Source organism: Oncorhynchus mykiss, chromosome 28 (assembly GCF_013265735.2).
Source record: "Oncorhynchus mykiss isolate Arlee chromosome 28, USDA_OmykA_1.1, whole genome shotgun sequence".
NCBI classification, from domain to species: domain Eukaryota; kingdom Metazoa; phylum Chordata; class Actinopteri; order Salmoniformes; family Salmonidae; genus Oncorhynchus; species Oncorhynchus mykiss.
In genome coordinates this window covers 2,895,362-2,919,831 of record NC_048592.1, presented here as the reverse complement: position 1 = coordinate 2,919,831, position 24,470 = coordinate 2,895,362, and the positions used below count along the sequence as shown (strand labels likewise).

The window sequence follows — 24,470 nt, the reverse complement described above, 5'->3', positions numbered from 1 at the left end:
GACACTGAGCCACGGAACACAGCAGTACAGCAGTAGTTCCTGTCACAATGGAAGCCCCTCTCATACCATCAAAAAGTAATCTGTCCCGGACACTGAGCCACGGAACACAGCAGTACAGCAGTAGTTCCTGTCACAATGGAAGCCCCTCTCATACCATCAAAAAGCTGCAGCATCAAGTCATGGTTTATGGAGAGAGAGACAGAAGGAGGGAGAGAGAGAGGAGACAACTGAAAGGGTTCAGGCTTAGAGAATATAGTCAACTGTGGAGGTTTATCAGAGGAGAGGAGAGAAGTAAGAGTGCACTAGATTCAGCCTTGGGATGTTTGTAACGGTGGTGTGTGGGAGGGGAACGTTGGCCCTACAGTGGCCGAGGAGAGCCTACAACACCATTATCATCTGCTGTGTGGGAGGTACAGTCTACAGTACATCCTCACATTGTGCTGCAGGAGCTAACCCAAAAACCTAACCCAAATCATAACTTTAACCATTAGGGAAAACCAGAAAAACTGTTCTTAGATCAGTGTCTAGAATCTAGGGGCAAGAGTGGAGCTGTCGAGCGGAGCAGTAGCGTACCTGTGGAGGCGCCGGAGTTCGCTGCCATGCCGATGACCTGGCCGGGCTTGTCGACAATGATGTAAGGGTTGTTGAGTACGGAGGAGCCCTGTTTGGTGTGTACCGGGGTGGAGGTGTGGATACGGGGGAGGGGCGAGTGGCTGGGTGTGGAGATGGGTGAACCTTTGGGATCAAAACAAAATCACAAACAACATGCTCATTATAAAGATATTCATTTTAAAACATGCATTTTTCTAAAGCTCTGTATCTTAAAAAAAAGCCCATGAACAAAAATCGATTTAAAGATTTCCTTAATGCGCTTGTGCCTCACTTTTGAAATTCAAAACCTTTTCAATCTTAAAAGAGACGGTGTTTTAAAACTGAGATTGGCCTATAGTTTCTTAATGTTGGGGGGAATAACGAAACAAATCAAACAAATGTCTCCACTGACACTAAGAGTGGGTCTGACTGACTATGATAACAAAAATCTAAATAACACCATTGAATTATTAATCAACTCACAACCCCTTCCCTCCCCCCACTCCAGTACAGCCAGATCCCATTGGGAGGTAGTTACCTGACACAATCTTACAGCTCATTGTGATTGGCTGAAAGGATTTCCCGGGGGACTCGGTGGGGCTGGGCAACTGTCCCTGGGGGACGATCTTACAGCTGGCCGTGATTGGCTGGAAGGCCGAGTTGCCATGGGAACCAAGCGTGATCTTCTCTGTGACTTTAGGACGGGATGGGGTGCGTTCCGAAGCCGAGGGGGGCACGCTGTACACCCCAGACCTCCCAGTCTCGGTTTTGACGGGCAGACCTGGACGGAAGGGGAAGATAATAAAGAGAAAGAAAGGGAGAGAGAGGAGTGAGGACGATGATAACCATTAAAATCCACTCTAGGCATAATCTTCATTATAATTATCCTCATCCTGGCACAAAGAGATAGGCAGAGAGAGATTATTTCTCAGTCCAGTCATTAATAATTCACTATAGGCCTGCAGAGGAAAGGATTTAAAGAAACAAAAAAGAGAAATTGTAGAAAATCATGGCACACTTGGACAGGTCGTGGTTCACTGAAAAGGAGAAATTGACATAATTCCAATGGAAACAGCTCCTTGTTCTGCAGTGCACAGTGTGTTCAGATCTTCTTTGAATCTTCTATGATATAGACCAGGGTTTCCTAAACACAGTCCTAGGGTCCCTAGGGTTTGGTTTTCGCCCTAGCACTACACAGCTGATTCAAATAACCAGCTCATCGTCATGCTCTGATTATTTGAATCAGCGGTGTAGTGCTAGGGCAAAAACCAAAACGTGCACCTGGGGGGGGGGGGGGGGGGGGGGGTATATGGCAGGACCCAGTTTGTGAAACCCTGGTGTGGAGTTAAAAGTCTCATTCACATTCTTAGCTGATAGAACAGGTGAATAAAAAGGGGAATTGAATGTATATAACCTCCCATGTATCTCACCTTTCTCTGCGATGGTGGGGTGGTTGTCCTGTGAGAGGGGGAGTGGAGAGCTGCAGCGGCCAGAGAGAAGACCTGGGGTTTGGGGCAGGAAGGATGGGGACGAGGGGCTGGCTTCACGCGGGTGGTGGTGGGCGTGGGAGGAGGAAGAGAGCACATAGTCTTCCCCCAGGGAGTTCCTGTGGAGCTCGACATCCACCACCTGAGAGGAAAGTAAGTTCAAGGGTCAACGTTCACAGTGGTAAAAAAAACTAAAAACGGTGTATTCAACACAACGAGTCAAGTTTAAGATCAATGCTGGGGCTATGGTCCCATGAAATGTAAGACAGGTGTCTTGCTAGTAGACTTGATAGAGAAGTTTGAACACAGTAAATGAATAACAGACTCACTGTTTCTGCTCCCAGTGTCTGCAGGCCTGTGTAAGTTCTGTCGAGCTATAGGGAGAGACAGTAAGATTTATTATGCACTTTTATATAGAGAAAGAGAATGACTGAGTAACAAAATAACAGTAAAAAAAAAAAACATTCAAAACTGTGTCAAAAAAGAAGAAACCATAACAGTGAATCTCACTTAAGAAATCAAAAAGCCTGTGAGAACCCTTTAGAACATTCTCAAGTAGCTAGACTAATACAACTTTAAAGAACCACTACACTTAATTGGCATCCAAGAGTCCTCTTTTGAGGAAGACAGAGAGAGACAGAGAGTGGAAGACAGAGTGACGCAGAGAGACAGAGAGTGGAAGACAGAGTGACGCAGAGAGACAGAGAGTGGAAGACAGAGTGACGCAGAGAGACAGAGAGTGGAAGACAGAGTGATGCAGAGAGACAGAGAGTGGAAGACAGAGTGACGCAGAGAGACAGAGAGTGGAAGACAGAGTGACGCAGAGAGACAGAGAGTGGAAGACAGAGTGACGCAGAGAGACAGAGAGTGGAAGACAGAGTGACGCAGAGAGACAGAGAGTGGAAGACAGAGTGACGCAGAGAGACAGAGAGTGGAAGACAGAGTGACGCAGAGAGACAGAGTGGAAGACAGAGTGACGCAGAGAGACAGAGAGTGGAAGACAGAGTGACGCAGAGAGACAGAGAGTGGAAGACAGAGTGACGCAGAGAGACAGAGAGTGGAAGACAGAGTGACGCAGAGAGACAGAGAGTGGAAGACAGAGTGACGCAGAGAGACAGAGAGTGGAAGACAGAGTGACGCAGAGAGACAGAGAGTGGAAGACAGAGTGACGCAGAGAGACAGAAGTGCTCCTCTGTGAATGAAACATGCGTTTCCAGTGCAACTAAAGCTGTAATGAATCTACAATCAGACCTTAAGGTGGTGTATGATGTCTATGCGTTTGTTGCGGGGGTCTTTGAAGTGGATCTGGATGCGGACAGGGAACTCCCCCCAGCCTCGACGTGTCAAGTGGAACGGAGGCTCACTAACAACAGACACATTTAGAGTCATGAAAACACACACACTTGGATCAGGGACAAATACATGTTGAATACTTTATGACACACACACACACACAGACACACCATGGTTGAGAATAAACATCATCCATGAAAACAACATCATAACTACCCCTTTAAGTATTAAATACAGCCAGACAGAGAAGGTATCCCATCACCCCCTATACTCTTGACTCATTGTTCTTTGTAGACATTCTACCCCAAATTCAATGAGCGGGAGGCTTTCTCTCTCATCTCCTCTCTCTTTGAAGCCTGCGGTTCTCATCCTTGTGGCCCAGAGCCTGAGCTGACTGTGTGTCCGCTTGTGTTTTATTCCCACACTTGAAGACATTGGATGTGTTAGAATCAGCAAAGAGCTTGAGCTACAGCTCTGTGGGGTTCAGTAAGTGTGAATCCTCTGCTCAGTCAGTCAGTCGGGATGCATCTATCGGGGTTACAGACTGTGTCTTGTCAGCTAAAAACAGCCAGAGGGCTGAGGATTTTTTTTAAACACTGACTGATACTCTGATTCAGAATGGGGATGTAAAGCAGGATCAACCTGCATGCCGTGTCAGGGCTCTAAGCAATCCGGGGCCTGAAGTATTCTGAGGTATTAGATATTAGTTTTCTGAGTGATTACACTGTCTGTAGGTAAAGGGTGTGTCAGCACGGTTAGTCATAACTCATGTGTACTGTTAACTCCATTTCTGACTCATACTGCTCACACAAATCATAGGAACTAAAGTATATGTTTCAGATGTGTCAGGGGGCTCTGTGCAGAAGTTGCCCTTAGGCACAGGTCTAGGATCAGCTTTCCCACCACAAATCCCAAAGGGCAAGCTGGTCTTAGAGCAGTGTCTAGGGGCAACTTGACCTAACGCCTGTGGGCTGGCTGAAAGGTTTGTCTGCATTGTCTCATGTCACATGGGGCACTATTACTCCAAGGCATTTCAGTTTGATTACTACGATGGGAGTGTTAATTAAGACATTCCCAGCAGAACAGCTCAGAAGAGTTTGTGCATATACAGTATGATGAAGACATTTTGTTGTGTTTTTGTTTGTTTTGGACTTCGCCAAGGGATTTTTCGACTAATTGGTCAACAGTAGGGATTATTCAGTAAAGTCTTTGTTGTCATTAAATGAGAGACGAGTCGTTTTCATGCACATTTTTTCATTGAGAAATACTGCACCAAATATCTTATTTAGATGTAAAATCATGGGACTAAGATCTCCTCTGCAAAAACGTCAAAATGAAAAGGAGATTTCTTGAGTTAACGTAGATTCATTCTGACTATTTAGAGGACTATTTGGCTACGGCGTCTCAAAATGGACAAACAGCACTAGTGGCCTTTTCAGTTTTCAAGCTAAAGTTTTTTAGGCGAGTATGCGAGCACACGTTCGGTTTGCCTAGCCGAGCTGAAGCTTGCTGACGCCTTTATCAAGGTATACACTCGGTTCTTCTTGGGTCCAAAAAGCTGGACCCGAATGGACAACCAGACCTAGACCCCAAAAATATGATTATCCGCCAACTTTCTTTTCTGGTTAGCGAATAGGCCTTTATATGTTGGCTAGGCCTGCTATAAGTACTATTTGAGAAGGTCCAGAGACAAACATTTCCTAGGTGGCAATGGTCAGGATGGATATCGTCTTTTATCAGCACTGTCGTACAGCGTAGTAACAAACAGTCATCTACAACATAGCAAACACGTTGTTATATAAAATGCCATCTGTAAATACGAATAAAATGGTTAAATTATGAGGCTAGTTGGTTTAGCCAAAGATGAAGCCAACAACCTTCCCGCTAGCCATGATTGGCTGAGATAATGGTCTGCAATATAACACGTTTCTGTCTATTTGAGCTGGTCAGTATGTCTAGGTAATCCTGTCTAACGTGGCTATTGTTTTTTAATGTATCGTGTTAAAACTGCATAAGTGTTGCTCTCCACTTTCTGGAGGACTGAGTTTTGAAATCAGTGGAATTAGAGTTTGGTAGCTAAGGATATGGAGAAAACACCAGTCCCTGGATTACATCTTTAAACGGACAACCATGGCATCCAACCATGAATGATGTTTACGGTTAAGATAGTCTAGCTAACTACAGTAAATGTTGGCAAAAAAACATAATTAAATTGTTGCCAGCAGCACAGTTACAGTCACCAACGCTCTGGATAACATGAAAACAGCCTAACCAGCTCTGATAGGGCGAGTAAAATGGTCAGAGTGGGGTGTTCTCTCATTATGTGTCTGGAAGTAGCTAGCCAATGTTAACCAGTTAGCTTGGGTGCTTGACTGCCGTTGTGAGGTCAGAACATTCGGATCAACCCTACACATTGGCCAGAGCATCCAGTGTGCGCTCTGAACGCGAAGTTCTCAAATGTATAAAAATAATAACGGAAATACCTTTACATAAGTATTCAGACCCTTTGCTATGAGACTCGAAATTGAGCTCAGGTGCATCCTGTTTCCATTGATCATCCTTGAGATGTTTGCACAACTTGATTGGAGTCCACCTGTGGTAAAATCAATTGATTGGACATGATTTGTCTATATAAGGTCCAACAGTTGAACGTGCAAGTCAGAGCAAAAACCAAGCCATGAGGTTGAAGGAATTGTCCGTAGAGCATCTGAGACAGGATTGTGTCGAGGTCCCCAAGAACACAGTGGTCCCATTCATTCTTAAATGGAAGAAGTTTGGCACCACCAAGACTCTTCCTAGAGCTGGCCGCCCGGCCAAATTGAACAATTGGAGGAGAAGAGTTCCTCTGTGGAGAATGGAGAACCTTCCAGAAAGACAACCATCTCTGCAGCACTCCACCAATCAGGCCTTTATGGTAGTTGCCAGATGGAAGCCACTCCTCAGTAAAAGGCGCAACAGCCAGTTTGGAGATTGCCAATATCCACCTAAAGGATTCTCAGACCATGAGAAATAAGAATCTCTGGTCTGATGAAACTCTTTGGCCTGAATGCCAAGCGTCACGTCTGGAGGAAACCTGGCAACATCCCTACGATGAAGCATGGTGGAGGCAGCATCATGCTGTGGGGATGTTTTTCAGCGGCAGGGACTGGAAAACTAGTCAGGATCGAGGGAAAGATAAAATGAGCAAAGTACAGAGAGATCCATGATGAAAACCTGCGCCAGAGCGCTCAGGACCTCAGACTGGGACAAAGGTTCACCTTCAAACAGGACAACAACCCTAAGCACACAGCCAAAATAAAGAGTGGCTTCAGGGCAAGTCTCTGAATGTCCTTGAGTGGCCCAGCCAGAGCCCGGACTTGAACCCGATCAAACATCTCTGGAGAGACCTGAAAATAGCTGTGCAGCGACGCTCCCCATCCAACCTGACAGAGCTTGAGAAGATCTGCAGAGAAGAATGGGAAAAACTCCCCAAATAGAGGTGTGCGAAGCTTGAAGCGTCATACCCAAGAAGACACAAGGCTGTAATCGCTACCAAAGATTATTCAACAAAGTACTGAGTTAATGGTCTGAATACTTATGTAAAAGCAAAAAATAAATACAAAATGTAATACATTTTAGAATAAGGCTGTAAGGTTACAAAATGTGGAAAAAGTCAAGGAGTCTTTCCGAAAGCACTGACACTTGTTATTATATTTGAACATAGCAAAAAGCATAGAATTGGCAGAAATTAGCTTTAAAACAGCATGTTCTCTCAGCTCCATGGCAGAATATGTAGAACTGCATGAAACTTCCATTAAAACTGCAACGTTTTCTCTCACCTGCATGGCAAAATTAGTAGAATTGCAAGAAATTTGCTTTAAATCTGAAAAGATTTATCACAGCTCCACGGAGAAATTTGAGGAAATGTTCTCTAAAATTCAGCCTCGCTGACCATGACCCCTGCCAAGCCCACCACCTTAGCCCCTTTTTAATACAGAAAAAACCCTGGTCTACATCTGCACGAGTTAAACCTACATCGTTGTCTGGCCAAATAGAAGTTGTTCAGAAAACTTTGTCGTAGCTCAGGGATGGGCAAATGGCTCCCTGAATTAATAATAAATAAAAAGGAACTAATTCGGGGGGTAAACTTACTGTTGAAAGTTAGAATATTAGAATACACAAGGTGTCATTTTGAAATTTAGCTGTGTATCAGCAGTCACTGACAGTCACTCAATTAGCCCATGTGAGCTAACCTTTCTTTAGATTGCTAAATGAGTCTAGCCAGCTATCTAAACTAGTAATCATGGTCAAATTACCAACCGGGCATGCAGGGTACATTTTGTTAGTCACTCTCACTCAGATATCACATTAACATGGCATATATTAGGGCAACGTGTAGAATTGCAGGAAATGTGTTATAAAATTACTAAATCTTCCCTCCGCACCATGGAAAAATGTGTAGAATTGCAGCAAATTTGCTTTAAAACGGCCAAATATTCTCTACACCCCATGGCAAAATGTGTAGAATTGCAGGAAATTAACTCACTCCGCTGACAAGGGGGGGCTAAAATATTTTGCCCGCAAGGTGGAGGGGGGCCCCCAAAATGTTTTTGCTTTGGGGCCAGCTCTGACTGCATGTGTGGGTATGGATGTGGGTACACAGACCCACATGCCACTGCTGCCCCTCATGATGAGTTCAGATGTTTTGTTGCCCCCACCCCATCAAAGTCACCCATCCCTGTCGTAGCTCATCAGATCAAAACATGTTGCACAGAGAGTCTGAATCTGTCTGCTGTTGCCTGAGGCCTGCATTTAAAAACAACACCCCAGTGATCTATTCAATAACAAGACGAGCACTACCTCCAAAGTACAGACACGTGCGCACACACAAACATACCTGACTTCCACCAGGTCATTGGGCTTGTAGCTGGGGTGCAGGAAAAACCAGACTTTCTTGACAAAGTGATCGATGCTGGGCTCTCTTCTGGAGCCTCTGACGTACACCATCCACTTATGGGTGGACTGGTCATTCTCCTCCCGCTTATCAGGAGGGATATACCTGGGAGACAGGAGGGAGATAATATAATTCAGCCATTTATTTAGCAGCCGTTTTTAGGTAGGAATATGTGGCCCCAGGACCCTGGCATTACTAGTGCCACACTCTTACCAACAGAGCCACATACTGTAGGCCCACCAAAGACATCGAGAGAAAGCAAGGAAGGTAGGGAGAAGGGGAAGAAGAAGGAAAGATAAGGGGAGAAAGAGCGAGAGAAAGAGAGAAAAGTAGAGAATAAAAAACAATGAGAAAACAAAGAGGGCAAGAAAGAATCAGAGAGAGACAGGTATGCAGGAAAGGCTGTCTAGCAGAGCTGTCGGTCACTGTGCACGAGTGCCCCGGTTCTGTTTGTTTACCTCGGATTGACAGATGGAGGGGAGGAGAGAGTGACAAAGAGAGGGAGCTGCCTCGCGGGGGGAAAGGAGGAGATAGAAAGACAAGCTGGAGCTCAGACAGAGTTCTCTCTTCTCCCTGGGCGGCATGTAGCCTCGCGGTTAGAGCGTTGGGCCAGTAATGGAAAGTCAATGGTTCGATTACCAGAGACAAGGTGAAAAATCAATGGATGTGCCCTTGAGCAAGGCATTAACCCACATTTTCTCCAGTGGCGCCTTACTACTGTGGCTGACCCTGTAAAACAACACATTTCACTGAACCTATCCAGTCAGGGCTCTACAGTGCAACAATTTTACTCGCAAATGCATCTAAATACTATGAAGTGCAACCAGGAACCCTGCCGGCATATGTGAAAATAAAACAGCTTTTATTAAAACAACAGTGCACTTATACCTTTAAAGACTTAATTAGCACTTATATATACATATATACACCACCGTGTAAAAATGATCAACTTGGATTAGCTAACACAACGTGCCATTGGAAAACAGGTGTGATGGTTGCTGATAATGGGCCTCTGTACACCTATGTAGATATGGCATTGAAAATATGCCGTTTCCAGCTACAATAGTCACTTACAACATTAACAATGTGTACAATATATTTCTGATCAATTTGATGTTATTTTAATTGATAAAAAATGTGCTTTTCTTTCAAAAACAAGGACATTTCAGTGACCCCAAACTTTAAAACAGTAGTGTATATAGCTAACATTTGAAATACATTTCATAGAGTAAAGCAAGGTGCTAGTACATGATGAAGCTTTTACAGATAGGGAGCCTAGCTACTTTGTTAAGTCAAGAGACATAAGTAATAATTACTGTTTCATGTCACTGTTATGACACACGTCATAGCCTACTTGTTGTGTTCTAGTCGAGTGTCTCCCTGTAACCCCTAAACACAGGCTTGTGATCCAGGGAGAAAACGTGTGAGTGATCAGGAGTTCTGTATCAAGTCTGGGCTTGCATGACAGGCACCCAGTTACCCAACTGCTCACTGTGATGGGAGGGAACAAAAACAAGGTGTGCTGACTGCCTACTGAGAAACTCAACTGCAGGGATGCAAACTGGTGAGGGCCCAAAAAGGTGACACTATTTGCCTGCAAACTGTAAACTGCAAACTGAAAATGTGCCTATTTTCAGAGTCGGGTGGTGACAATACCAACATTTTACAAACAATGTGATACCAGGCCAAGCGAGTAGTATCCTGATACCACAGGGTTTGCCGATGCCCCTCACACTTTTTACTGCATTTTACTGTATAAAATGCTTTCATCCAAAGGCCTACCTGTGATTGGGCAGGAGGAATATAAACGCATAATGATCTGCATTTTCATTGTGGCAGTAAGGAGAAAACACACTGGGCCTATATGAAACCATTGTTAGCCTACTCTTCAGACAACTCACACACATAGCCTCACACTCCCTCCCTCCCTCCCTCCCTCACTCACACACATCCTCTTCCTCTCTCACACACACACACCACTCTCTCATTCCCTCTCACACACACACACAATGCTCCCAAAACTTAAGCACCAAACAGAATTTAAAGAACATAATTTTTTTTTTAAATGTAGCTTACATTGACATGGCATATATATATGCATCCTACCTTCGAAGCATGTCCTTGAGTTGGCTATATATCCCTTTTCAGCTTTTCCTGTGCCATCCAAATTTGTGCATAGCCAATTGGTACCATGTTGTTAGCTAGCTAGCCAGGTAACATGACTAAACAAGGTTGTTTGCTATCAAACCAAAAACGTGCGACCCGCAAGTAGTTTAAAACGGCCAGCGACAGGGTTTATAAAATTATATAAAATGTGCGCCAATTGGCGGTAGAAAGGGGAGAAGGTAGCTCCGCTGGTTTGGGTTAGAAACTTGTGTTTTTCAGTGATGTAAAGGTGCAATCATGGCTGTCACTGTTTTTCCTCTATGGCAGTGGCATTCTGCCTAGTCCGACTGGCCTGCTTGTTCCTACAGGAGAAAGTAAAAGGTACGTATCCACCTCCCTCGTGCTGCGAGCCGCCCCAATAATAAAACAAATGTAACAACAGAAAACGCTGTCTGTACACCGCAGCGTGCCATCACGGCTAAACAACATTAAAACTGATGGAGATGAGCAGAAAGAACAGACAGAGAAGCAGCTGAGTAGACTAAGGGCTGGTTAGGGGATGTGGATGGCTGCTCACGGCTAAATAACATTAAAACTGATGGAGATGTGCAGAAAGAACAGACTGAGAGAAGCAGCTGAGTAGACTAAGGGCTGGTTAGGGGATGTGGATGGCTGCTCACAGCTAAATAACATTAAAACTGATGGAGATGTGCAGAAAGAACGGACTGAGAGAAGCAGCTGAGTAGACTAAGGGCTGGTTAGGGGATGTGGATGGCTGCTCACAGCTAAATAACATTAAAACTGATGGAGATGTGCAGAAAGAACAGACTGAGAGAAGCAGCTGAGTAGACTAAGGGCTGGTTAGGGGATGTGGATGGCTGCTCACAGCTAAATAACATTAAAACTGATGGAGATGTGCAGAAAGAACGGACTGAGAGAAGCAGCTGAGTAGACTAAGGGCTGGTTAGGGGATGTGGATGGCTGCTCACAGCTAAATAACATTAAAACTGATGGAGATGTGCAGAAAGAACGGACTGAGAGAAGCAGCTGAGTAGACTAAGGGCTGGTTAGGGGATGTGGATGGCTGCTCACAGCTAAATAACATTAAAACTGATGGAGATGTGCAGAAAGAACGGACTGAGAGAAGCAGCTGAGTAGGGTAAGGGCTGGTTAGGGGCTGCGGATGGCTGCTCACAGCTGTCACACCTGATATTGGATGAAGCACTCATCACGCTCTACACTGGTATTTGTAGACCGCGTAGGGATGCATTCTGTGCTCAGTCATGAACGTGGATATCAGAAAGATACACCATTATATTTAGTGATCACACGGGAGAAAATCTGTTCACGTGTCTCTCTGATTGGTCAATGGGCGATACAGTCTTGGGTCTGCATACTTTTTTACGGATCTACGCGATTCATGTGGATGACCTATTTAGACATCCAAACTGAACATTTTGCCTAAAAGTGATGAGTTTGCAACCCTGCAACTGTATAACAAGGGATTGCAACACACTGCTGTTGTTCATGTCTTCCTGTATCTGTCACAAAGGACTAGAAACATTGTGAAATGATTTAGAAAGTTCACTGTGTCAAAAAAAAGAATGGGATCACTGAAAAGCTCTCAGATTCTACTGAGTAAAAAAAGTGAAACATTGATAACGTCATTCACGTACTTGGAGACATTTCCCACCACGATGGTCTTCTTTATGTAGAGCCTGGAAGCCTCATCTCCTGTAGTGTGGTAGGTCACCCTCTGCTCCCCCCCGTCTGACGACAGCACACCTGACGACGGGATGCCAAACGTGTCCTACAACAAAGGAGACAGTCATAGTATTCATGTTAGAGGGTGTATCAGAAGCCTTTTACCTCTGCAGTAATAACCACGAGGGTCATCATATGACTGCCTTCCCAAGGGTATGTCTCAATAATCTACAGTGCTCCCTCTCTTCAGCTCCTTTGCCTCATATGCATAGGTCTGAAAAGACAGGATGGGTGAATGCAATTTGCTTATAGGGTTTTCAGATCAGTACAGATGAAGGAAAGGAGACGTGGAGAGGAAGCCACTTCAGACTCCAGAGTCCACTCACCTTCCCTGTGTTGCGGCCCGGCCTGCGCTCCTGCCTGCCCCTGTCCTCTCTCCAGGCCCCCTCCCCGTCCCTATCCGGCCCCTCACCCTGTTGGGACAGGGACTCAGACTCCGAGGGCCCCAGGGAGTGGGCGTCCGAGCCCTGGTTGAGAGGGGAGGAGGAGCGGGAGGGTGACTCCAGGAAACGCTTGATGGCCGGGTGGTTCAGCACCGCCGGGTCGCTCTTGGATGCCTGCTGGTAAACGTAGGAAAGGAGAGGAAGTTGTAGGATTTATAGTTGTTGAATACAAAGTGGGTACAAATAAAAAATTTGACTTAAAACAACCTTACCTCTTGGAGCTTGGGCACCCCAGCGTTGGCATAGTAATTGGCCACGATACAGGCTCTGAGCTTGTCCATCATTCGCCTGGCCTCATTCAGACGCTGTAACAGACAAATGAACAGCAACACTGAAACTTTCTCCTGCAGTATAAAAATTTTCCAGTGCCAAGTAAGACAACTGAGATGGTAGCCTATGACTCAAAAGGTAAGCTATTGCATCTAACATATCCAGGAAAAACATGATTGATATTTGGATGTGCAACCTGTCTAAACAGGATCCAAAATGATCCAACTTATTTCTGGCTCTGCGGAGATGAATTGTCCGACATCTTTGTGCATATTGACCTAGGCTACACCTATTATTCACCACCTGAGGAAGTGGGAACTCTTTAGATAGGTTGATTACTCAAAATATGATATTGTTGCTAGATAGATGAACCAATTAGCTTACATGGCTATCAATAAATACAATGTCTGACAAAAACTTTCAAGCACTAGGCCTAGGCTAATTGATGTAGGCCTATTACCAACAAATGGCATGCTCTGCTCAGCTCCACTCCGCGGGCGTATCAACACCATGCTACATAGCCTACTCAGGTAGTAAAGTGGTACCATGTAGGGTTGGCCGATATTACAATAACATTGTCTATCGACAATGATTGACAGCCATCGTCGATGGTGACGACACTGTGATGTGACTGACGATGGATTAGCCTACATTTTTAACTTACAGCATTGCAAGCAGTACCGATGAACCGAGTCTGGAACCAACGGGACCCTGAAAAGCTTGTACCCCAAAGCCATAAGACTACTAAATAGCTAACCAAATAGCTACCCGGACTATCTGCATTGACCCTTTATGCACTAACTATTTAGACTCCTCACATACGCTGCTGCTACTGTTTATTATCTATCCTGTAGTCGGTAAGTTGGTGGTTGAAGATATCCCTCTAGTGGTGTGGGGGCTGTGCTTTGGCAAAGTGGGTGGGGTTATCTCCTTCCTGTTTGGCCCTGTCCGGGGGTGTCCTCGGATGGGGCCACAGTGTCTCCTGACCCCTCCTGTCTCAGCCTCCAGTATTTATGCTGCAGTAGTTTGTGTGTCGGGGGGCTAGGGTCAGTTTGTTATATCTGGAGTACTTCTCCTGTCCTATTCGGTGTCCTGTGTGAATTTAAGTGTGCCCTCTCTAATTCTCTTTCTCTCTTTCTTTCTCTCTCTCGGAGGACCTGAGCCCTAGGACCATGCCTCAGGACTACCTGACATGATGACTCCTTGCTGTCCCCAGTCCACCTGGCCGTGCTGCTGCTCCAGTTTCAACTGTTCTGCCTTATTATTATTATTTGACCATGCTGGTCATTTATGAACATTTGAACATCTTGGCCATGTTCTGTTATAATCTCCACCCGGCACAGCCAGAAGAGGACTGGCCACCCCACATAGCCTGGTTCCTCTCTAGGTTTCTTCCTAGGTTTTGGCCTTTCTAGGGAGTTTTTCCTAGCCACCGTGCTTCTACACCTGCATTGCTTGCTGTTTGGGGTTTTAGGCTGTGTTTCTGTACAGCACTTTGAGATATCAGCTGATGTACGAAGGGCTATATAAATACATTTGATTTGATTAGTCACTTTACCCCTACCCATATGGGTCTTACACATCAAGTCAGTACTGGTGCCCCGTCCATATAGTAAAATTATCGTTACTCATTGTGTATTATTTTCTATATTTTTCTCTCTGCATTGTTGAGAATGGCCCGTGAGTGAGCATTTCACTGTTAGGCTACCTGTTGTTTACAAATAAAAAAAATTTGAACAGCAGGGCCGCACACAAGTGACATTGTGGGTAATTTGCCTATTCCTATTTGCTGTAGCCTATTTCAATAAATGTGCTATATAGATTTGCAAAAAAAATATGTAAAAAACTGTTTTTTCATGTCATTATGGGGTATTGTGTGTAGACTAATAAGGAAAATGTTTGATTTAATCCATTTTAGAATAAGGCTGTAAGGTAACAAAATGTGGAAATAGTAAAGGGGTCTGAATACTTTTCAAATGCACCGTATACCCTTAATCCTCCCCCAAAAAAAATACATTCCTCTCTTCACCATACTGCAGCACCCTAACCAAACCCTTACCCTACATCTTACCCTAAACCGGGATGGTATCCTAACCCCATACCGGGTTCATATCCAAATCCCAACCCTCCCCATACACTAACACAACACACTCTTTCTCCTCCATACTGAGCAGCACCCTAATCAAACCCTTACCCTACATCTTACCCTAAACCGGGATGGTATCCTAACCCCATACCGGGTTCATATCCAAATCCCAACCCTCCCCATACACTAACACAACACACCCTTTCTCCTCTTTGAGCCCACCCCTCTCTATATTCATGTATTGTTTAGTCATGTTTAGTTTTGACTCCTATTTCGTTTTTTCTTTCTCATTTCTAAAATTGTAAAGTGACTTTGGGTCCTTGAAAAGTACTATAGAAGTCCAATGTATTATTATGACCATAATTATTATTATATATCACTATGTTTTAAGGGTACATAATCACGATAGGACAAAGGTTGACATCGCCCAAACCTAGTACCATGAACTCAATATTAACAGGTGAGAAATACAGGTGAGAAATACAGTTGAAGTCAGAAGTTTACATACACTTAGGTTGGAATCATTAAAACTTGTTTTTCAACCACTCCACAAATGTTTTGTTAACAAACTATAGTTTTGGCAAGTTGGTAAGGACATCTACTTTGTGCATGACAAAAGTCATTTTTCTAACAATTGTTTACAGACAGGTTATTTCACTTATAATTCACTGTATCGCAATACCAGTGGGTCAGAAGTTTACATACACTAAGTTGACTGTGCCTTTAAACAGCTTGGAAAATTCCAGAAAATGATATCATGGCTTTAGAAGCTTCTGATAGGCTAATTGACATCATTTGAGTCAATTGGAAGTGTACCTGTGGATGTATTTCAAGGCCTACCTTCAACCTCAGTGCCTCTTTGCTTGACATCATGGGAAAATCAAAAGAAATCAGCCAAGACCTCAGAAAACAAATGGTAGACTTCCACAAGTCTGGTTCATCCTTGGGAGCAATTTCCAAACGCCTGAGGTTCATTTGTACAAACAATAGTACGCAAGTATAAACACCATGGGACCACACAGCTGTCATTCCGCTCATGAAGGAGACGTGTTCTGTCTCCTAGAGATGTACGTACTTTGGTGCGAAACGTGCAAATCAATCCCAAAACAACAGCAAAAGGACCTTGTGAAGATGCTGGAGGAAACAGGTACAAAAGTATCTATATCCACAGTAAAACAACTCTATATCGACATAACCTGAATGGCTGCTCAGCAAGGAAGAAGCCACTGCTCCAAAACCGGCATAAAAAAGCCAGACTACAGTTTGCAACTGCACATGGGGACAAAGATAGTACTTTTTGGAGAAATGTCCTCTGGTCTGATGAAACAAAAATAGAACTGTTTGGCCATAATGTCCATCATTATGTTTGGAGGAAAAAGGGGGAGGCTTGCAAGCCTAAGAACACCATCCCAACCGTGAAGCACGGGGGTGGCAGCATCATGTTGTGGGGGTGCTTTGCTGCAGGAGGGACTGGTGCACGTCACAAAATAGATGGCATCATGAAGTAGGAAAATTATGTTATGGAAGTTAAAGCTTGGTCGCAAATGGGTCTTCCAAATGGACAATGACCCAAAGCATACTTCCAAAATTGCTTAAGGACAACAAAGTCAAGGCATTGGAGTGGCCATCACAAAGCCCTGACCTCAATCCTATAGAAAATGTGTGGGCAGAACTGAAAGAGCGTGTGCGAGCAAGGAGGCCTACAAACCTGACTCAGTGACATCAGCCCTGTCAGGAGGAATGTGCCAAAATTCACCCAACTTATTGTGGGAAGCTTGTGGAAGGCTACCCAAAACATTTGACCCAAGTTAAACCATTTAAAGGAAATGCTACCAAATACTAATTGAGTGTATGTAAACTTCTGACCCACTGGAAATGTGATTAAATAAATAACAGCTGAAATAAATCATTCTCTCTCCTATTATTCTGACATTTCACATTCTTAAAATAAAGTGGTGATCCTAAGTGACCTAAGACAGGGAATTTTTACTAGGATTAAATGTCCGGAATTGTGAAATACTGAGTTTAAATGTATTTGGCTTAGGTGTATGTAAACTTCCGACTTCAACTGTACATGATATACTCACAGAAAGCTGTGCCTCTACTCTAACTAGAACAGTAGTTGTCTTGAAAAATGTATTTTTCCCAATGAATCTCTCCCTCCTCCTCTGTGCGCACAGTGGGGAGAGGAAGAGAGAGTGGCTTGCTCACACAGCAGCCAAAACAGGGACAGGCAGATCATTTCATAGCAGGCTATTAATGTTGACCAAATGATGGTTGTGGAACAATCTACAGGAACGTTGGACAGCAAAATCCCCGTAAATTACTGAGCAAAATGCTTTGGTAAGTGAAGGTGATTTCGGTGTCAGTCATTTTTGGTTTATCATCCCAGCTCTATATTGTACATTGTAATTGCACACAATTAAAGGTAATAAACATGAAAACAGAGTGTTTGTCTTTGCATGCATTTAAGGTGTTCATACTTTTGTACCCTCATGGTTCTGATATGATTCATGTATGGTGACATGATACTCATTCAGTAGATGAAGTTAACAGTTACCTGTCCGATCACTTCGATCTCATGTTCTTTGTTCTTCATCTCCAAAGAGAACTGGTCTTTGATAATGGCCTCAATCTTCTGCACCGTAGCTTCCCTCGCTGGCAAGTTTTAAAAAAGTATGAAAACGCAGACAGAGTGAGCTAGGTCACATGTTAGCATCATCCTAAAGATACTGTGAACCAGTAATTGTCCATACAGCCTAAGTTCACAAGTACAGGAAGGCTTTAATAGTACAATAGCATGTGTGGTAGAACTTCCAGTCTTACCATTTTGTTCCACTACTTTGTGTCGCTTGTTCTCCTGAACCTGTGAGATGTCTTCATAGTCTGGGTCCTTGTCTTCAATCTTCCTCTTGATGCCTGACATGATTGACTGAGAGATAGAGATAGACAACAGCAATGTGTAAATTCAACCGCTGTGCTCTGGTAACCATGTCCCTGTTGCTTGCTCTATGATATATGCTAGATATATTTATCACTAACTAAAATGGAGAAGATGCTGGCAGTAAGCTTTTTTTTATCTTGTAGCAGCAACAATTGCTGAGTTCTCAATATTATTCCAGGTAATCAAATAACAACCTAGCTTGTTATAAGTTTATTACATTCCCTACATGGTATTTGTGCAGTTCACAAACAATAATGTATGAAATCACTGCACCTGCTAGCCTAGCATGTTAGCTAGCATAATATGTCAAAAGGGGAATAAGTGCTAACGGATAATAAAAAACATTGCCCGTTTCCAACAACAAACCCAACAAAACATGGCATTCTATTGAATGGTTATAGATGTTTACCTTTTCTAAATTATATGTACAGTGGCTAGCTAGATGTTCTAATGTAGCATATATCTAGCTAGTTAGCTAGCTAACTAGCTAGCCAACCATCTAACTGGAGATCTATGCAAACATGTAGCATTAAGCATAGCTATGTAGGTGCTAAATGCTAGCTAGCATAACATGGAGCAAGTCGGATCACTCTGCTACTCGACCCTGATGTCTAGAAAGGCCTTTGAACTACAGTAACGACGTTATTAGCGAGCAGCTAGCTAGCATTGTTTCGTGGTACACCAGTGATTTGTGAAAACACTTTGCTACCAAACTTGACAATGCAGTCATCTATGGTACATTTACCCATTACGATAACATTATATTGGAATAATTTACCCACTCTCACAACATACCCCAATGTTCGACAGTTTACCCTACCTCACGCTCGTGGTGCAGGAACTGGGAGGCGTGCTGGAGAAAGTTGCTAGCAGGCTAACTAGCTAGCTGAACGTGTGTTGTGATTCTGTTTGCAAGCAAGCCGATACGCCCGCTTCTGTAGTTTAATAATTACTTTTCTGCGGACGTTGCTATATAAAGTGAGTTTTCATTCAAAGCTAGCTATCTATGTTTGTTAATGTTTTGCTTGGTTTGTAGAGTCTCGAGCTAGCCCCATGGCATTCGCCTGCAAACAGATGGGCCTTGCGATTCCTGCGATGAACCAGAGGGGGGCACTACAAAACAGAATCATAATCCAGACTGCACTGAATACAGTGACCTGCCTTACACTGTACAGTATCCTTATAATAATTTAACTTCAAACTGAAGAAATAGGGAAATAATGTAACTAATGTCACAAAACACATCACACACAATCAAGAAGTTATTGAAACATCTTTACTTTTCTTTTTGGCCCTTTGCTTTCCCTCAAAAGACGCAGTCAGCTTTACCCACTTCAAATAGTTTGTAAACACACTATACAGTGGCCAAGGGTTTCTAATGCCAAGACCATATCCTACTTGACTTATTTGTTTATAAAATAGAAAACAATCTGGCTTGTGCCACATCTGTTTGGTACAGTAACCCTAACAATATTGTATAAATATGCCCTGAAATGGCACCACCACATATAAATCCATAGGTTCATAACAGTGCATGTGGGTGAGATGAGATGTGAGAAGAATCGCAAACTGGTGCCAAATGTCTGCATCACAGACTGAATTTATTAGATCACACAGTCAAATTAATTGTAAAGGTGTCATAGATACATTGATCTTCATAAACCTTTGAGACACAGTTTTTATTCTCCAGTATGAAATCCGTGTGGGTTTATTGCTACATAATCTGAGAAAAATGTCTGAGGTTTTGATGTAATACCTCAACATTAGAATACAAATAAAAGGAATTGAATCCTGGGCAATAGTGGTATGCTTATCTTAAATAATAATAATCTGTAATCCCGGCATGTTTCAAACTGCCACTATTGTCCTTGTTCCCAATAACTCCGAGGTAACCTGCCTAAATGACTATCTGTGATCTGTAATTAGGAAGTGCTTCGAAAGGCTGGTCATGACACACATCAACACCATCATCTTAGATACCCTGGACCCACTCCAATTCGCACACTGCCCCAACCGATCCACAGATGACGCAATCTCTATTGCACTTCACACCTCCCCAACCGATCCACAGATGACGCAATCTCTATTGCACTCCACACTGCCCTTTCCCACCTGGACAAGAGAGGAAATAACTATGTGAGAATGCTGTTCAAAGACTACAGTTCAACACCATAGTCCCCTCCAAGCTCATCACCAACCTGGGGAACCTGGGGAACCTGGGACTGAACACCTCCCTCTGGAACTGAATCGTAGACTTCCTGACAGAACGGTGGTGAGGGTGAGTGTAGGCAACAACACTGATGATGCGAAGGTGGTAGGCCTGATCACCAACGGGGATAAGAGCCTACAGGGAGGAGGTCAGAGACTTTGCTGAGTGCCATGGCAACAACCTCTCCCCTCCGTCAGTAAGGCCAAGGAGCTAATCGTGGACTACAGGAGAAAGAGGGGAGAGCACGCCCCTATCCACATCGCTGGGCTGGAGTTGAGTGGTTCGAGAGCTTCAAGTTCCTTGGCGTCCACATCACTAAGGACATAACATGATCTTTACAAACCCGCATAGTCATGAAGATGGCACGCACCATTGAGAGCATATTGACAGGCTGCATCACTGCTTAGTATGGCAAATGCACCACCCTCGACCACAAAGCACTATAGACGGTGGTGCAGACAGCCCAGTACATCACTGGGACCGAGTTCCCTGCCATCCAGGACCTCTATACCAGGCGGTGTCAGAGGAAGGCGCAAGAAATTTCCAAATACTCCAGCCTCCCAAGCCATAGACTGTCCACTCTGCTATTGTCTGGAATACAGTACCAAAGCCTCAACTCTCCGGCCAACAGGCTCTGAGACAACTTCTAGCCCCAAGCCATAAGACTGCTAAATAGTAAATGAATGGCTACCCGGACTATCTACACTGACCCTATCTTGCACTGGCTATATGCACACACACACGCACACTCACATTACACTGACACTTCATACAACACAAACACACACACACACACACACACACACACACACACACACACACACACACACACACACACACACACACACACACATACCAACTCAACACAAACACACATACACACAAACGATGTTACGCTCATCATATGGTGTTGCTACTCTGTTCTTTATTTTACTCTAATTATTATCTATCCTGATGCCTAGTCACTTCCTTCATGTACTGTATGTATTTAACACTAATAGCTCATACCCCAGCACATTGACCTGGTACTGCTCCCTGTATATAGCTCCATACATTTGTATTCTATTCCTCTTGTGCTACTATTTTTCTTTTGATTATTCTTTTTTTACTCTGCATTGTTGGGAAGGGCTCGCAACCAAGCATTCCGCGTTTCAGTCTTCACCTATTGTATTCGGCGCAGGATTTTGATTTGAACAGAATGACATTTTGCTAAATAGATTACCTTCTGTCCTGGCACCACTTCTCAAGGTTGTGTCCACAGAGTATGCTAGATCTATGTGTATGTTCAGTGAAGCTATATGATTTAATACCTCTTATAAAATATTGGTTTAAAAGTATTGCAGAGTACCTGTACCTAAATATAAACTGTTACATCACATACAAATGACTACCGGCACCTACTTCAGACCAAGTAAAGCACTACTTCCCACCCACACCCCACAAAATTTAAACAGAATAGAATGTGCGTACTAATATGGGATCGATATAGATACAATCTTTGTAGATCTGATGTATATTTGTTGTTGATGCACCGTGGATAGTTTGTCTTGTCAACAAGATAACTGAGACCAATCTCTTAGGTCCTCAACACAGTCTGGAATTATACTATACCACTGTTCTAACCTTCCATTCCCCCTTCAAATATAAGAGAAACCATCACCTCGCTCTGCTGCAAACATATAAACACCGTAGGAACATATCTAGGATCAGATTACCCTTAACCTATCCTAGGGGGTTATTGAAGTGAGGGTTAGGGTGGATCAGAGCCAGATGGCTCTGGGGTGGATGGGACTCAAAACTGACCTTAGATCAGACAACTTCATAGACTCCATCATCACGCCCCCTGTTGTAGCCAACCTCCAGACTGCCAGCACAACAGATGGTTCCCCATGAGAGTAAACATCTGTTAAGTGAAACATCATCTTGGTTTAGCAACATATGCATTCACATGTGTAGCCTATGTGAAATTGCCAAGAACAAACCAGAAACCCATGAATGACGTATGAAGCCACAATAAACGTTTTCCAAAGTAGTGGAATTATTCTCCAGAATATTGGTATATTTAGCATCCTTGTTGTTGTTTAGTTGTTTTCAGATGTACAGTGCATTTGGAAAGTATTCAGACCCCTTCGGCTTTTCCATAGTTTGTTACGTTACATCCTTATTCTAAAATGGATTAAATCGTTTTTTCTCTCATCAATCTACAAGCAATGCCCCATAAAGAAAAAGCAAAAACAGTTTTTTTTTTATTATAAAAAATAAAACACTGAAATATCACATTTACATAAATATTCAGACCCTTTACTCAGTACTTTGTTGAAGCACCTTTGTCAGTGATTACAGCCTTGAGTCTTCTTGGTTATGACGCGTCAAGCTTGGCACACCTGTATTTGGGGAGTTTCTCCATTCTTCTCTTCAGACCCTCTCAAGCTCTGTCAGGTTGGATGGGGAGCGTCGCTGCATAGCTATTTTCAGGTCTCTCCAGAGATGTTCGATCAGGTTCAAGTCCGGGCTCTGGCTGGGCCACTCAAGGACATTCAGAGACTTCTCACAAAGCCACTACTGCATTGTCTCGGCTGTGTGCTTAGGGTCGTTGTCCGGTTGGAAGGTGAACCTTTGCCCCAGTCTGAGGTCCTGAGCATTTTGGAGCGGGTTTTCATCATGAATCTCTCTGTACTTTGTTAATTTAATCTTTCCCTCGATCCTGACTAGTCTCCCAGTCCCTGACGCTGAAAAACATCCGCACAGCATGATGCTGCCTCTCCCATGCTTCACCGTAGGGATGGTGCCAGGTTTCCTCCAGACGTGATGCGTGGCATTCAGGCCAAAGAGTTTCATCAGACCAGAGATTCTTATTTCTCATGGTCTGAGAATCCTTTAGGTGCCTTTTGGCAAACTCAAAGTGGGCTGCAATGTACCTTTTACTGACGATTGGCTTCCGTCTGGCCACTCTAGCATAAAGGCCTGCTTGGTGGAGTGCTGCATAGATGGTTGTCCTTCTGGAAGGTTCACCTATCTTCACAGAGGAACTCTGGAGCTCTGTCAGGGTGACCATTAGGTTCTCCCCAGATCTGTGCATCAACAGAATCCTGTCTCGGAGCTCTACAGACAATTATTTTGACCTCATGGATTGGGTTTTGCTCGGACATGCTCTGTCAACTTATAGAGACAGGTGTGTGCCTTTCCAAATCATGTCCAATCAATTGAATTTGGAGGCGAAAGAAACACACAGCTGTTACGGTGAGGTGCTGGCTAGCGGAGTAGAATACTTGAAAAAGAGAAGGAGAGACGCACACTCTAGGAGCTCAGACGCAATCATTTAACAATCTCTAACCAACGTTTCGACATACAAGCTGTCTATACTCTGATGAAGACAGCTTGTCTGTCAAAACATTGGTTATTAGGTTATTCAATTATTGCATCTGAGCTCCTAGAGTGTGCAGCTCTCTTTTTATTTTTCAATCAATTCACTGTACCACAGGTGGTCTCCAGTCAAGTTGTAGAAACACCAAGACGATCAATGGAAACAGGATGCACCTGAGCTCAATTTCGAGTATCATAGGAAAGGGTCTGAATACTTATGTAAATAACATTTCTGTTTTTATTTGTAATTAATTTGCAAAGATTTCTAAAAACCTGTTTTTGCTCTGTCATTATGGGGTAATGTGTGTAGATTGATGAGTAAAAACAATTATTTATTCAATTTTAGAATAAGGCCGTTGTCACACCCTGATCTGTTTCACCTGTCTTTGTGATTGTCTCCACCCCCCTCCAGGTGTAGCCCATCTTCCCCATTATCCACTGAGCATTTATACCTGTGTTCTCTGTTTATCTGTTGCCAGTTTGTTTTGTTTCGTCAAGCCTACCAGTGTTTTTCCCTCTGTTCCTGTCTCTCGATTGTTCCTGTTTTCCCGGTTTTTCTGCCTACCCTGAGCCTGCCTGCCGTCCTCTACCTTTAACCGTCCTATCTGGATTACTGAACTCTGCCTACCCTGAGCCTGCCTGCCGTCCTCTACCTTTAACCCACCTGTCTGGATTACTGAACTCTGCCTGCCCTGAGCCTGCCTGCCGTCCTCTACCTTTAACCCACCTATCTGGATTACTGAGCTCTGCCTACCCTGAGCCTGCCTGCCGTCCTCTACCTTTAACCCACCTGTCTGGATTACTGAACTCTGCCTGCCCTGAGCCTGCCTGCCGTCCTCTACCTTTAACCCACCTATCTGGATTACTGAGCTCTGCCTACCCTGAGCCTGCCTGCCGTCCTCTACCTTTAACCCTCCTATCTGTATTACTGAACTCTGCCTACCCTGAGCCTGCCTGCCGTCCTCTACCTTTAACCCTCCT

At 43.9% G+C, this 24,470-nt stretch overlaps 1 protein-coding gene across 6 annotated transcripts in view; it reads right to left on the bottom strand.

Moving 5' to 3' along the window:
• Positions 1 to 19,048, bottom strand: part of yeats2 (YEATS domain containing 2) — a 68,815-nt gene extending 49,767 nt beyond the window's left edge. For 3 of the 6 annotated variants that reach the window (XM_021588797.2, XM_021588798.2, XM_036965947.1), the window contains exons 1-12: positions 18,738 to 19,048; positions 17,800 to 17,905; positions 17,534 to 17,631; positions 12,830 to 12,922; positions 12,501 to 12,734; positions 12,087 to 12,220; positions 8,248 to 8,409; positions 3,330 to 3,441; positions 2,408 to 2,452; positions 2,022 to 2,220; positions 1,130 to 1,372; positions 574 to 735 (exon numbers count right to left, since the gene is read on the bottom strand). In XM_021588797.2, the coding sequence (XP_021444472.2) occupies positions 574 to 735; positions 1,130 to 1,372; positions 2,022 to 2,220; positions 2,408 to 2,452; positions 3,330 to 3,441; positions 8,248 to 8,409; positions 12,087 to 12,220; positions 12,501 to 12,734; positions 12,830 to 12,922; positions 17,534 to 17,631; positions 17,800 to 17,899 (1,582 nt within the window). In that variant the 5' untranslated portion in view covers positions 17,900 to 17,905; positions 18,738 to 19,048. Of the gene's footprint in view, positions 1 to 573; positions 736 to 1,129; positions 1,373 to 2,021; positions 2,221 to 2,407; positions 2,453 to 3,329; positions 3,442 to 8,247; positions 8,410 to 12,086; positions 12,221 to 12,500; positions 12,735 to 12,829; positions 12,923 to 17,533; positions 17,632 to 17,799; positions 17,906 to 18,712 lie in introns of those variants that run through there. The other 3 variants (XM_021588799.2, XM_036965946.1, XM_036965948.1) reach the window with 3 other exon arrangements.
• Positions 19,049 to 24,470: the final 5,422 nt, after the last annotated feature.